Here is a 15,256-nt window from a genome sequence, read left to right on the forward strand (position 1 = left end):
CACATACTCTGCCAAAATAGGATTGTGGGACTGGTTTTTAGGAGAGGTATTTTGAATGCCCAGTTTCTGCAGTTAATCCCTCATTTGCTCATCCTATGACAGCAAGAAACTTTCTGATTTTAAAGTCTTTTCAACTGACTAGAACTTTCTTATTGGATCCTGCCTGTTTTCCTTATAAGCACCACAAAAACAAAAAGAAAGCCTAGGAATATGAAACTAGTGAAAAAGGAAAGGCACATGTATCACTATATGAATAAGTACTCTTCCATCCATGGTGGATGTAACAATCTATTTCTTAAATTGCACTGTGCCTTCCCAATGATGTCAAACCCTAAAAGTATTGCAGAGATAGTAGGATTTTTTTGGGAAAAGGATGAGCTCTGTATTAGTCTGCAGTGACTCAGTTTAGGTATGAAAATAGGTTCTGAAAAGTGACCTCTTTGGTCCATCTGGTTAGACTAGTTGATGTCTATGTGAACATTTATTCATCTTTATTTGCAAGGTTTAAAAGATGAACAGATTATCAAGGCTCCCACTATCAAATTCTGAGACCCAACACCTAGAGAGCAAAGGCAAGGAAAAGACATCTATAGCCATAATGAACCAACTATAAAAGTTTTACAAATGAGTTTTTGTTGTGCCCAAGTCGCGAAATCTCCCAATAACCACCAGGGAGCCGATATCCGATGCAAAAGCAAGAGTTTTTATTACTAAGCTCGAGCTGGGGCTCCCACCGATACCGACGCAGCAGCTATAGGGAGGAGCCCCAAGTTCTGGGTTACATTGCTTATATAGGGTATTCTCGCGTGAGAAATTTGAAAAACGGGAGTTTCCAGGTTGGGAGACGTCTAATTGGTTACCTTCTGTGGAAGGGTTAGGTGCTGGTTTCTGATTGGTTATTATTTTCCCAGGCTGGCCACGGGTTCTGATTGGTTCCCATTACCTAGGTAGACCACGTTAAGTCAGGAGATTTTGGTCTGGGGTCCGACTGGCTCGAGGGTGGTGGGGTGAGGTCAGGGGATTTCCAAAGTCTCTTGGATTTTCAAAGGCTCTTTTCCTGGAACCTTACAAAATGGAGTTTTTCTGTTAACAAAATGGAGTAGCTTAGGTCCTTCATTCCCCCCTTCTCTAGGATCCAGGACAGACCCAATCATGGGTCTGGGGTCAGCTCTACATTGTCTCCTGCTAAGGGGACCATTTGTAGGGCCGCATATTGGGATCTGAGTACCATGAGCTGCACCGTGTTGATGCAGCTTTTAATGAAGGCCACCAATTTGTTTAGTGAGCATGGCCCAAAGGTGAGCAATAGTAACAAGATAATCAGGGGCCCCACCAAGGAGGATATGAGAGTTGAGAACCAGGGGGATGAATTGAACCAGGATTCAAACCAGGTTTGAGACATTTCTCTTTCTCTTTTTCTCTGACTCAGCCCTTCTCTTATCTTGGCCAGGGACTCCCTGACTACCCCCGAGTGATTCACATAAAAACAACATTCTTCTCCTAACGCAGCACATAGGCCCCCCGTTGGAGAAAAACCAAATCCAATCCCCTTTTATTCTGCAGTACCACTTCTGCCAGAGAACTCAGTGAGTCTTGGAGGTGGCTGATTGAGCTTTCTAGTCTTTTGATATTAAGATCAATGGCTGCTCTTAGGCTAGAATAGTCTTGATTTTGCACTATTAAAGAGGATATCCCAGTTCCTGCCCCAGCTGCCCCTAACCCCAGTAGGACTGTGAGGGTTAAGGCTGAGACTGGCTCTCTCTTGGACCGGTGTGAAGCTTCTAGTTTCGGGAGGATTTCATCATTGGAGTGATAGAACAGTCGGGGGACTAATAGTACCAATACGCAGAAATCTTTGGAGTCATTTAGCACCTGCCCGTGAATACAGGGGGCTAAGCCTGTGGAGAAGGCCCATCAATTTTCCTGGGGAGGCACCAGGTACCCGGTTGTCACTATAGAATCTGTAGAATTGCAGAGATGTTGGTAGGTTTGGGGGACATTTCCTATGCGAAGGTCCCGCCCAGTTACTCATTGGAGGGTTAATCTGGCATCTCCTTTCTACTGCCATCGGCAAGCTTTGTGGTTTTTGGTTTGAATGTAAACTCCCAGGACAGCTATACCTTTATAATAGGGGGGTTTGATGTCATAACATAACCAGCAACTGCCAGTCAGGTCCAGGCGAGTGGAATTTAGGACCCGATAGGAGTTGATTATCATATTAAATAATGGGTCCTGATCATCCTTAATGTTAGGTCCAATAAGGCTAACTTGAGGGGAATTGCTTGTATTAGTAATGTAGGGCAGGGGAAGCTTTTGGTTAGGTTCTCGAGCGGGGATGTGGGCGGGCCGAATGGGGGCATGTGTAGGCTCTCGTGGCACTAGGACTGAATTGGGCCCTATGCCCCAATTTGGACCAATCTGTATGGTTCCTACTTTCAACCTGACGGTGAAGAGCAACCCATTGTCATATCTTGGCTGATATAGCTGGAGGCCCCAGGATTGTCCGGCTTCACAACCGGGGAACTTTTTTCCTTCAGTTGAGAATTTGAGCCTCACTGGATTGCAAAGAAAGTTCATACAAGGCCCAGTTATGAGGGACCCCCTTCTATGTCCCCCAGTTGACTCAGTGGGCCCTGGAACACGACCCAAGGTAATCAAATCACCACGAATAGGGGGCTCCCAATCGACCATCCCCGTTGACTCGCATCCCCAATTGGCACAATAAAACTTATCAGCCCCCCCCACAGTTATTGATGGTTGCCCGGTCCCGTCTCCCTCCTGGGCACACATAGAAGGGTGTTTCCCATAAGCTTGCCCGTTGGATGTAGTGGCTGCATCCAGGCCCTGAGTTAGTGGGGGGCCGAGTATTACACCTATCAATGCCAGCCCCACATTCAGGCTTGCCAGGTGTCTTTACCTCCCATTCACCAATGTCCCATGATCCCGCGGCCAGAAGACAAAGGTCAAATTCCAAGTCTGGCCACCAGGTGTTTTGGGGATGAATGGCCGAGGTGGAGCTAATTACTTCTCCCGTAGTTGCGCTTAGAATCATCCAAGTCAGGTTCATTGGTGGATGAGGGTTAGCGGCAGCACTAAGCCATAGAGACAACAGTATAAACAGTACTTTTATCGTCTTTGTAGCTTGAGTTTGAGTGGATTTGTTTTGTCCAGCTTGGTCTTCCATTGGGGGAGGAATTCTTCCCTTAGGGCGAACAGGTCTGCAGGCCGTACGTGGGTATAGTGAACCCAAGTAGATATGCCGTCAACCTTGAGAGCAGTGGGTGTCGTCAAGACAACTAAGAAGGGCCCTTTCCACCTGGGCTCTAGGGTCTCTTGATGATGGCAGCGCACATACACCCAGTCTCCTGGCTGGTAGCGGTGGGGTTCAGGTGGTAGGCCTGATTCATATAATGCCTTGAGCCTCTTCCACGTGTCCCTGTGGGAGTGTTGTAAGGACCAGAGACAAAAGAGTAATCTTTGATCATCTATCTCTTTTAGCACCTCTATCTTTAGGTTAGGAATTATTGGGGGAGGTATCCCATACATAATTTCGAAGGGGGTAAGTCCCAGTAGGGAGAATTTCGCACCCGGTATAGGGCAAAGGGGAGGAGAGCCACCCAGTCCCCGCCAGTCTCAGCAACTAGTTTTGTTAATGTTTCTTTGAGTGTTCTATTCATCCTCTCTACTTGTCCTGAGCTCTGGGGCCTATAAGCGCAATGTAACTTCCACCTAGCCCCCAAAGCCTGGGCTACCCCCTGGCTTACCTGAGATACAAAGGCTGGCCCATTGTCCGACCCCACCTGTGCAGGAAACCCGAACTGCGGCAAGATGTCTTCAATCAGCTTTTCGGCCACCATCTGTGCTGTTTCTCTCTTGGTGGGGAAAGCTTCTACCCACCCCGAGAAGGTATCTATGAATACCAGTAGATATTTGTATCCACATTTACCCGGTTTTACCTCAGTGAAGTCCACCTCCCAGTATGCTCCTGGTTGACTCCAGTGTTCTCTAGACCCGTGGTTGGCTGGGTGACGGCAGCGTTGGTGAGTTGGCAGGCCTTGCAGGTTGATATATTTTCTATCGTCGATCTGATGTCTCTCATGGTAATCTTGGCATGTTTAATCAGGTCCTGCATCTTGCGGGTTCCCAGGTGAGTGGCGTGATGCATCCTCAGTAACACCTGCTTTCCTAGTTCCTCCAGGAGGATCAGGGAGCTGTCTGCTGCCCGCCACCACCCGGCCAGTTGTTGGGTCATAGGCAAACTTTTTATCCAGTCTAAGTCTCTTGGTGAGTAGTTGGGTAAAGCTGGCAGAACACGGCTCCGGGGGCTGGGCAATTGAAGGGTGGCTTCTATCACGGTGCCCTGGGCTGCATCTCAGGCTGCTCTGTCTGCCAAATTGTTTCCCTTTGAGGTCAGGGTGTCTGACTTTTGGTGTCCCGGGCAGTGTATTATGGCTAGTTTTTTAGGCAGCCATAATGCCACGAGGAGGGTTTTTATTTCTTCTTTATTTTTGATCATTTTACCCTCGGCCGTGAGGAGGCCTCTTTCTCTGTAGATGGCTCCGTGTATATGGGCAGTAGCAAAGGCGTATCGGCTACCGGTAATGATGTTAAATTTTTTGTCCTTTCCCAACTGGAGGGCTTTTGTTAGGGTGATTAGTTCAGCCCTTTGAGCCGAAGTGCCCGGAGGTAGTGCTTCCGCCCACACGATTTGGGTTTCTATGGTTACGGCTGCCCCTGCATACCTGAGCCCATCTCTGATGAAACTGCTTACATCCGTATACCAGGTAACTTCAGCATCCGCTAGAGAGCGATCTTGCAAGTCCTCTCGTGTTCCATGTACTTGGGCTAGTATGTTGCTGCAGTCATGGATGGTGCTTCCAAATCCAGGTTAGGAAGCAGTGTAGCCGGATTGAGAGCAGTAGGCTGCAGAAAGATGATTCTGGAGGGGTTTAGCAGTAATCCCTGGTAGTGGGTCAGCCAAGCGTTGCTGATCCACCTATCTGGGGGTTGTTTTAGGACGCCCTCAATGGCATGGGGGGCGGTGATATGCAACTCTTGCCCCAGTGTCAGTTTATCTGCATCCTTGACCATTAGAGCCACTGCTGCAATCATGCGGAGGCATGGGGGCCACCAGCCTGACGCCACGGGGTCTAGGCGTTTAGACAAGTAAGCCACCAGCCGCTTCCAAGGTCCCAGGTGTTGCACCAGTACCCCCTTTGCCACTCCTTGTTTTTCATCTACATACAGGAGAAAGGGTTTTGTAACGTCAGGCAACCCTAGGGCAGGGGCTGACAGCAGGGCCATTTTAATAGTCTTGAAAGCAGTCTCCATCCACTCCATCCAACTGAAAGGGGTGGTACTTTTTGTGGCTTCATATAAGGGTTTAGCCAGTTCCACATAATTTGGGATCCAAAGACGGCAGAACCCAGCGGACCCCCAAAATTCCCTCACCCCTCGAGGTGAATCTGGGGTAGGGATTTTGAGTACCTTCTCCTTTTGTGCCTCTGACAGCCATCTCTGTCCTTCCTTTAATACATACCCTAAGTAGGTGACCTCTGGTTGGCATATCTGAGCCTTTTTGGCTGAGGCTCGGTACCCTAATTTTCCAAGGGTCCGCAATAGTTCTCGGGTGCCCATAAGGCAAGTCTGTTGGTCCTTTGCTGAAATTAAGAGGTCATCTACATATTGTAACAAGGTTAGTTGGGGGTGTCCCAGATCCTCATGGAGGGCCTCATCGAAGATGGTGGGAGAATTCTTAAATCCCTGTGGCAGCCGGGTCCAGGTCAGCTGGCTGTTGATTCCTTCTTCCGGGTCAGACCATTCAAAGGCAAAAAGGTCCTGGCTCATGGACGCCAGGGGGAGGCTGAAGAAAGCATCCTTTAAATCTAAGACCATATACCAGTGATGGTCCGGTGGGAGAGAGCTCAGGAGGTTGTATGGGTTCGGCACTGTAGGATGAATATCTAAAACTCGGTGGTTGACTTCTCGTAAATCCTGCACTGGCTGATAGTCACGAGAATTTGTTTTTTTGACAGGGAGCAAGGGGGTGTTCCAGGCCGACTGGCAGGGTCTCAAGATTTTCTGGGCTAGGAGCCTGCGGATATGCGGGGTGATCCCCTGTTGGGCCTCCAGGGTCATGGGGTATTGTCGGACCTGGATGGGGTCAGCCCCTGGCTTAAGATCTACATATACAGGAGGGCGGTGTTCGGCAAAACTGGTTCCCCGTCTTGGCCCACGCCTCAGGGAATTCATCTAGCCATTTTCGAATGTCTACCGGAGGCGGTATAGGTTTCTGGTGCAGTCGATCTTCATCTTCTAATTGAATTGTCAGTACTTGAATTGGTCTGCCCAACTGGTCAAGTATTTTTAGTTTCCCATGGGAGGAAGTGAATCTGGGCCCCAATTTTGGTCAACAGGTCTCTTTCCAACAGTGGGAAGGGGCATTCCAGAATGACCATGAAAGAGTGGGATATCCCGGACTCGGTGTACAGTTCCCAAGTTGAAGGTGTCTTCTGAGAGCCAGACTACATGGAATGTCGGCCATTCTGCGGTGCAAAAAGTGATTAATTTATTCCTTTTAATTTCTACACTGAGGTCATGAGCACACATCTTGACCTCCTTAAAATTATCAGTAACCAAGGATAGAGGTGTGGGGCTAGAATGGCATTGCCCCATCGTCCCGGGATCAGTCAGATGTTGGTAAATTAACACAGACAATACAAACAGCCACACAAACAGACAGACAGGAGAAATACACCTCCGGGAGTCCGGAGGTAAAACCGAACGATGACGGCCTCTGGCTGTTCAGTGGGAGCGACCCACTATGGTCTACAGAGAACAGGGGCACTCCATCCCCCCATGCTGGAGTCAGGGACGTCTCCCAACGACCCCCACCGGTGACTCTCTGGCACGTCCGCCTGAGTCGTATACTGGTCTCAGAAACCAGGCCCTCCCAGGAGTGAAAAGAAAGACAGAAAAAGTCATCTACCGGCTGCAGATGACTCTCCGGATGGGTCTTCCCATGGAGCCGGTGGGAGATCCCGGACGAGCCCCCAAATGTGCCCAAGTGGCGAAATCTCCCAATGACCACCAGGGAGCCGATATCCGATGCAAAAGCAAGAGAATTTTTATTACCAAGCTTGAGCTGGGGCTCCCACCGATACTGACGCAGCAGCTATAGGGAGGAGCCCCAAGTTCTGGGTTACATTGCTTATATAGGGTATTCTCGCGTGAGAAATTTGAAAAACGGGAGTTTCCAGGTTGGGAGACGTCTAATTGGTTACCTTCTGTGGAAGGGTTAGGTGTTGGTTTCTGATTGGTTATTATTTTCCCAGGCTGGCCACGGGTTCTGATTGGTTCCCATTACCTAGGTAGACCACGTTAAGTCAGGAGATTTTGGTCTGGGGTCCGATTGGCTCAAGGGTGGTGGGGTGAGGTCAGGGGATTGCCAAAGGCTCTTGGATTTTCAAAGGCTCTTTTCCTGGAACCTTACAAAATGGAGTAGCTTAGGTCCTTCATTTTCATTTAAGGGAAAGTGTTTACAAACTTCAGTAACCTCTAACGCTTGCCTTTAGGCTCAGCTATTTCCTTCTACAACCTGTACACACAGGGCACAGAGCAGTCACAGAGGTCAAGCCTAGCTAGCAACACTTAGCAGAAGCAGTAAAGTAAGAATCTACTCTAGAGTCCTGGCTTCAGATTCTGCTTTAAGCATCAGTCTATTGCTCAAAGATGACTCAGAACTCTTCAAAAAAATTTTTAACTCTTTTAAATTTTATTTTTATTTTTGGCTGTACTGGGTCTTCACTGCTATGCAAGCTTTTATCTAGCTGTGGTGAGCAGGGCTTACTCTCTAGTTGAGGTGTGCAGGCTTCTCATTGCACTGGTCTCTCTTGTTGTTGTGGAGTACTGGCTCTAGGGTACATGAGCTTCAGTAGTTGCAGCTCCCAGGCTCTAGAGCAAAGGCTCAATAGTTGTGGCGCATGAGCTTATTTGCTCTGTAGCATGTGGGATCTTCCTGGATCAGGGATGGAATCTGTGTCCTGCATTGATAGGTAGATTCTTTACCACTGAACCATCAGGGAAGTCAAGATTCTGTTTTTTGTTTTTTTTTTTTTAAGAGCCCCATTTAAAATCACATTTAAATGACTGGCATTCAGTGATAAACATTCATATTCAACCTTCCTGCATTTTGTCACCAACACATCCTCTGCCTCAAAAATCTACACTCTGTTTTGCACCACATAACATTTTCAAACGTATTTTAGCTGTCCTTAATTTAGTTATCAAACATTTCTTTTTAAAGTTATTATTGATTTTATTAGCATATAGTTGCTTTACAATGTTGTGTGAGCTTCTTCTGCATGTGTGAATCAGCCATACATATACATATATCCCATCCCTTTCGGATTTCCCTCCCGCTTCAGTCATCACAGTGCATAAGCAGAGTTCCCTGTGCTATACAGGATGCTCCCAGCAGTTATCTACTTTATATAAAATATCCGTGTTCATGGGGTCTGCAAAGAGTCAAACATGATTTAGCAACTGAGCCACAACAATCAGTAGCGTATCTGTGTCAATCCCAATGTCCCGATTCCTCCCATACAGTCGTTCCCTATGTCTCTATTTCTGCTTTGCAAATAAGTTCATCTATACCTTTCATGAGACCCGCATATACATGTTAATATATATTTGTTTTTCTCTTTCTGACTTACTTCATTCTGTGTAACACTCTCTAGATTCATCCACATCTCTGCAAATGATGCAATTTCATTCCTTTTTATGGCTGAATAATATTTCATTGTGTATATGTACCACATCTTCTTTTTTTTAAAAATATATTTTTTTAATTATTTGGCTGTGGTGGCTCTTCATTGTGGTGCCACAACATTCTTGTGGTGCCTGAACTTCCTAGTTGCAGCATGTGGGCTTAGCTGCTCCACGACATGTGGGATCTTAGCTTCCCCATTGGAGATCGAACCTTTGTCCTCTACATTGCAAGGCAGGTTCTTAACCATAGGAGCACCAGGGAAGTCACCCAAATCTTCTTTATCCATTCCTCTGTGATGGACATTTAGGTTGCTTCCATGTCCTGGCTATTGTAAATTGGGGTGCATGTGTCCTTTTAAAACATTTCTAAGTGCGTGCACAGTGGTAGATGCCAAGACAAAGTTGTTCAAGTTTAGTCTAGTGGCAGAGATACAGTGAAGTGCTACAGGGATTGGCTGTGGTGAGTCTGTACAGGGACCCCAGTAAGGGATCAGGAAAAGAACCAAAAAGACATGAGTTGAATCTGGAGGGAAAAGTTGACACTGCACCAGAAACAAGGAGAGAGAGGGATTCTAGGAAATGATATAAGCAAATGAGAAGAAGTGGATATTAACAGTGTAATGTGTAGGATGTGCTTTAGTGTAGCTAGAGCAAGTTGGGGTGACAGGAAATGAAGCTTCCAGATCATGAATGCACCATGGAAGCAGGCATGTAGCATGTCAGGACAGATTCCCCTGGAAGCTGATAAGCATGTTGGATTAAAGCAGTGGTTCTTAACTTCTTAAGACTTCTTTAAGCAATGGAAAAAAGTACGCACCCTTTCACTGGGAAAAGGTACATACACGTAGACACAAAATTAGCTCACAGTTGCCTGGTTAGGAATAAGGCAGAGGAGCAACTACAACAATTCAGGTGAAACATAAGGAGGCCTGAACTAAACCACAGCAAGTGGGGAGATAAAAGGGACAGATGTGAGAAAAAGAAAGATGGTTGAGTGTTACCAACAGATCTTGTCACAAACTGGACTTGAGAAATGAGGGAAAGGCATGCATCAAGGATAACTCCCAGGTTGGTTTGTGGTATAGACAATTGAGTAGAAGGTAGTGTCCCTCATGGAGAGAAGCAGGCTTTGGAAGAGAAGATAGGTTTAGTTTGGGAAATGTGAAGTCAAAGGTGCCTTTAGAACATCCAAATAAAGAAGTTCAGCAGGAAGCTAAATATGACCCAGAGGGATGGTACAGGGAGGGAGGTTCAAGATGGGGAACACGTGTACACCTGTGGCGGAATCATGTTGATGTATGGCAAAACCAATACAATATTGTAAAGTAATTAACCTCCAATTAAAATAAATTCATATTTTAAAAAATATGTCCTTCCTTTTAATGATTCTTGTACTAGCTCTCTTGCTCTAATGTTCAACTACAAATAGGCTTCTAAGTTTCTGTTTAACACTTCTAAATTGAGACAAGTATATCCTCCATTTACAGAAAAAAATCCAAAAATGGGAAAATAAATTAAATTTCACACACCCAAAATTATTTCACATTTTTTAACTGAAAGAATAGACTTTTATTAAGCACTGTAAGTTTCTTTCCATCAGCATTAACAGAACACCAGACCAATTTCCATCACAGAACAACTCCTGAGACATTTTCATTCCTTTCTGAAACACTTTCCTTAACTCCTGCAGTTTCCCCTAAGAAGCATCCATTCAAACTTACATTAATAAACTATGGAGCTTTTGTGGTGAGGTGGGCCAAAAAGGCAGGGAATTTGGAAGAGAAATACATATTATCCATCCACTAAACACACTGTCAAGAGCACAGGAGAAGAGATATTAACACAGGAAAAAACATTGAAAGATTTTACATTGGTCAATAACATCATTTATCAGGGAGCACTAAAACTCAATGAATCCTTGTAGTTAAAGTTTCTTTACCTAGTATGTTATTCTAGAAATAGAATAGAATAAAATAAAAGGTCGATGAGGAAGTGTCTTCTGGGAAGTAACTAAAATGAATTCATCAGCTTTGGCGGGGTTATGAATGATTAATAAAAACTGAAATATGTAATTTGTTTCATTTACATGAAAATCCACTAGTCATCAGTTACTACCAACACGGACAAAGAGAGCATCTATAAAAAAGTACAAGGGCAATGTCAAAAGCTGCAGTGGGCACCCTAGCACAGGGGGTGTTTTATTTTGCTTTTACCTTGGAAAAAATGTTTTGTAAAAAAAATATGAAGTTCTTTTCTTCGAACAGCAAAATAACCTCTGACAATCCTGAAGATAATTAGCAGTAATAGGGGAATAGGTACACTGAGCTCTACCTGCACCAGCAGACTATAGCAATAAGCTAAGGGAAAAGAAAATGGAAAGTCAAATAAAAGAAGGTGCCAAAGTCACAAGAGGGAGAAAAATATAGGGTGACACACAATGGAATAGTGAGAACTTACCCTCCAAAACCCCGAGCATATTTGGGAAATATGCATTAGGAACTGAACAAGTAAAATGATTAAACCTTAGTAGAATTAACTAACTACTTAAACTGTGGTCTACTTGTACTGTCATTTCAATGTGGGGTGGGGAGTCTTAAAGGCCGAAAGGGTAGCACTGACATGCTTACAGAAGCCTTCTAAGGTTCCAGTGGACTGGATCTCTATAGCCAAGCAGTTACTTCCACATTCTTTTTACCCTACATAAACTTTCTTACCCCAAGCCCCTTCTTAACCACCCTCTCTAATGCCTTACATGACTTTTTTCTCAGTGATTAAAACAAGTTAATGTGACTTGGCCAATGATGCCAGGAAATCAAGATGCAGACAAAAACCAAATGTCACTAGCTAAAGCAAGTGCCATTTCTTCGGTTTTAAAGTCTACCCAAAGTCCTACTGGCTTAGAATGAAAATGGTACAAGTGAGCAGAAGTTTTATCAGGCCTGGTCCAGACTAGACTGGCCACTGAATAAGGGTGGGAGTTATAGGCTGACCCCAAGATACACCAGCAGAAATCAAGAACTGCAAGTCCTTGAGGATCTGTGGCTGTATATATCCAGGGTGCTTTTGCTTATGGCCCTACAAAGTAAAGGGGTCATTTCTGGGGTTTCCTAAATGATGTATGACTTTGTTCAAGAAAGTCAGAAATTGAACCTCAAATGAAGGATGACAGTCTCTTCAAGTGGTACTCACAACAAAGAACAGACTCAGTTCCCTAATTTGAAAGAAATTAGAAAAAGTTGATCTTGAAACTAGAAAAAGTTAATCTTCCAGTGATAAACCTTAGTCTTTCTGACTTCAAAATTATATGTCTTGGCAGATAAAGTAATAGGACTATGGCCCTTTATAGTTCTTTCTTGTAACCTTACAAACTCAAAATTCTGAATCTAAATAAAAATCAAAGTTGGAAGTGAGTCACTTGTTTCATTCTGGGCCAGGCTAGGAGAAAGTGGAGGTGTGTGGAAGGGAGAAAAGCAAGCCTTTTGGCAAACTGGAATCATCCCTGTCAAACAGCAGTTTTACTTCTCACAGTGAATGCCTACAAAATAATATATCTTCTTAATGCTGTGAGAGTTAACAATACTGTCATTTGATCATATCAAATAGATTCAAGATTTACAGAAACAGCAACTGAAGAAAATACCTTATATAACTCCAAGTACTTCCAAATAGAAAATGGAGCTAGCTAGCTAGTTAACACAGTTCAGTGATTCTGGTTACTTTTAGAGCTCCAAAGGATTCCTCCCTCTGTGGTTCCAGAAAGAAATTTCCAAGTCATGTAAGTTCGCTATTAAATCCTTCTCTTGCTGGAAATAGAAGTCCTAACCATCAAGATGTTGTGAAAGGTTGGGCAGGCTAGGAAAAGAGCGGGGAAAACTAGGGGAGCCAATTCCATAGAGGAAGCTTTTGTACACTTTATTATTGGTTACATTTGCCTGGGTACGCATTCTTGTCATCCTGCTCTGGTTTATGTAAGAAGTGTCTGGGTAGGGGAAGAGGCATTCTAGACCTCCCCACCTCTGCAAACTGTGGGTTCTCTTAAACTGGGCCAGACTAGGATAAAACAATCTGAGACATCTTCAGTCTTTCATGATACACTCATTGTAAGTGGGCAGTAAGCAAACGGCTTTCTGGTTGTCTGGAAAAATGTCACCCAGGACCTGCTCTGGGTTAAGGCGCATGAGGTTTTTCAAAAAGAGAGAGGACCCTGCTAGAAGTCTAGTCAGTTGTGTTCCTGTAGAAATGGTACTTCTTGGGCAAGAATATTACAAAGCCCAAAAGGAGGTATATGAGGCTAGAGGCCTCAATTCCTGAATGAAGACACATGCTAATCTGTTGCAAGCCATGTTCCCATCCCTTATACTTAGGCTGCTGAGGAGGGAAACTGGAAGTGCAAGGTTGTCTCAAGAGTATCTCTGGCAAAGAGTAACAGACCCTTTGTCCCGGGCAGATTCTGATCTTACTTGGGGGCCAGGAACCTTTCATAGAACACCCCTGTTGGCCCAGGCCAGAGTCCTCTGAAGTCTTCCTTGCAAAGCAAATGAAAAGATCCAGTAGTCAAAATGTCAATGAATAAATGAAACAATCTAGGCATGTAAAATCAAATTGTCGATTTCCTCACACTTCCCTACCCACTCTCCTTCAGGGATTCATGACAATCAATTCTAGCCTAAGGCCAGTTTGATCCTAGAGTTTCAGATGAGATTTCCCCAAACTGGCTGCAAGCCCTGGTAATTACCTTCCATCCGCTTTCTCTCTCCCAACCAGGCTGCTCCTTCATAAGAAAACGCCCAACTCTTCCCAATCCTACTCCAACCTCCTGTTTTTACCATAGGGGATGTGAGGACTCTGATCAAGATTAAGCTTGTAACAATCCAACTGTTTGTTGTTCTGAACAGGCAATCTCTGGAAAGTACTTTTTGTCTGCTTAGAGAAGCCCATCTTCTTGTAATTGTGATGGGCTATGACTTAGTAAGGATTTTTAAACTGTGGTCTTCTGAAACCCACCACTCCATAGCAGTGGAAGCATTTCTGGGAAATTCAGTAAATCTTCTGGGACATCATCATGTATGTATGTGTGTGCATGTATATATATATATATATATATACACACACACAACATATATATATTTATATATACATACATACACATATATTTATATATATATATAAAATATATATAGATAAATAGATCTGTCTCTTTATATAAAGGGTATGTGTATGCATATAGATACACACATTCATATATACATCCACCCAAACATCCGTACAGACAGACACACACACATGCACGCACACACGCACACAGTCTTTTGAGTTCCCTTTAGAACACCATTTAATTACATTGATTCCCACCCTTGCAGGGAGTGGGTGAACTGCACCACATCTTCTATTTTACAAATAATGCTTTAGTTCAGAGGCAGGAAAAATCTGCCCAGTACTTTTTCGACTCACTTGAATCCCCCAGTACAAAGGCCATTGGTAATTATTTTAAGTGTATAAAATTAAAAAAAGAATAAAAAAAATAAAATAACCAATACTACCTCACTTCCCTGAAAACATCTACCTATCTGATTGTCAGGCCAGAGCTAGAGGCGGTAGTACAAATCCCTGGCATAGGTGAGTGGGGAAAAGAGTTAGAAGGATGTGGATACTGATTATACATGAAGGCCCTACCAGTTCATAAAGAAAAAAACAAGTTAGGAAGCCATAGGTAGCTGTATCCACCATCCCATGGGTTTTGTAAATGAACATCATAATAAAGACTCAGAAAACCAAAGCTAGACCTTTTCTATAGGTCCTTACGTGATGATACCCAATAGTCTGTGCCTTAATAGCCTCCCAGGGGAGGTAAAGAGAATATTGGCACTATATATTCAATTTGAGAATAGGAACTAGTCTTGTTGCCGTTCATATTTGATCAGAGCTTCTCTAGAAACAGACTGCTGAGTCTGGAAGCCCAGAAAAAGACAGGGAAGGGGAAAAGATGGATACCAAAGAACACCCCCATCAAAATCCTGAACAAAACTAGGATAAGCATTTCACGTCCTCCTCTAACTTAGGCCTAAAATCAGAGAAGTATAGGTTTTCCCCTCTTCCTGATCTGCTGAAGCCATCTTCTTGCTTGTTACTCCTCTTTCTGTTGTGTCACAGTTCCTAGCTTTTGCTCTTGTAAGCGGCTCTTCTCACCATTCTTCCCAGGAAAGTACCGGTTACCGTTATTATACACACTGCTGTCTCTGGATAAGGCACACTGTGATGAAGCTGGAAGATGATCATTCGTCTCTTCCTTGATCAATGTGCCACTGTTTCCATCTACCTGTGAGCGAGACCGACCTTGTTGAGGCTCCAGGGATTTAGAAACTCCATCTGAAGAGCTCTGTCAAAAACAGAGATAGTCAGTAGGAATGGTAATCCCAAAACTGGCTGATCCTTCCCAAGCATGTTTATAAGCTAGCCTGTGGAAACTGCTTCAGTTCTTAAAAAACAC

The 15,256-nt window shown here is 44.3% G+C and overlaps 2 protein-coding genes across 3 annotated transcripts in view; both read right to left on the bottom strand.

The window, feature by feature from the left end:
* Positions 1-682: 682 nt before the first annotated feature.
* LOC106990624 (uncharacterized) lies at positions 683-6,675 on the bottom strand. The gene is given in 7 exon segments (XM_027963425.3): positions 683-3,572; positions 3,575-4,024; positions 4,027-4,890; positions 4,893-6,229; positions 6,231-6,349; positions 6,351-6,524; positions 6,616-6,675. Coding segments are annotated over 7 exon segments (3,450 nt in total). The 3' UTR covers positions 683-3,126.
* Positions 6,676-10,314: 3,639 nt separating this feature from the next.
* Positions 10,315-15,256, bottom strand: part of FAM120C (family with sequence similarity 120 member C) — a 150,701-nt gene continuing 145,759 nt past the window's right edge. Inside the window, exon 16 of one of the 2 annotated variants that reach the window (XM_004022057.5) lies at positions 10,315-15,145. In XM_004022057.5, the coding sequence (XP_004022106.1) occupies positions 14,894-15,145 (252 nt within the window). In that variant the 3' untranslated portion in view covers positions 10,315-14,893. The remainder of the gene's footprint in view (positions 15,146-15,256) is intronic. The other variant, XM_027963299.3, reaches the window with a different exon arrangement.

This window comes from Ovis aries, chromosome X (genome assembly GCF_016772045.2).
Source record: "Ovis aries strain OAR_USU_Benz2616 breed Rambouillet chromosome X, ARS-UI_Ramb_v3.0, whole genome shotgun sequence".
Classification (NCBI taxonomy): Eukaryota; Metazoa; Chordata; class Mammalia; order Artiodactyla; family Bovidae; genus Ovis; species Ovis aries.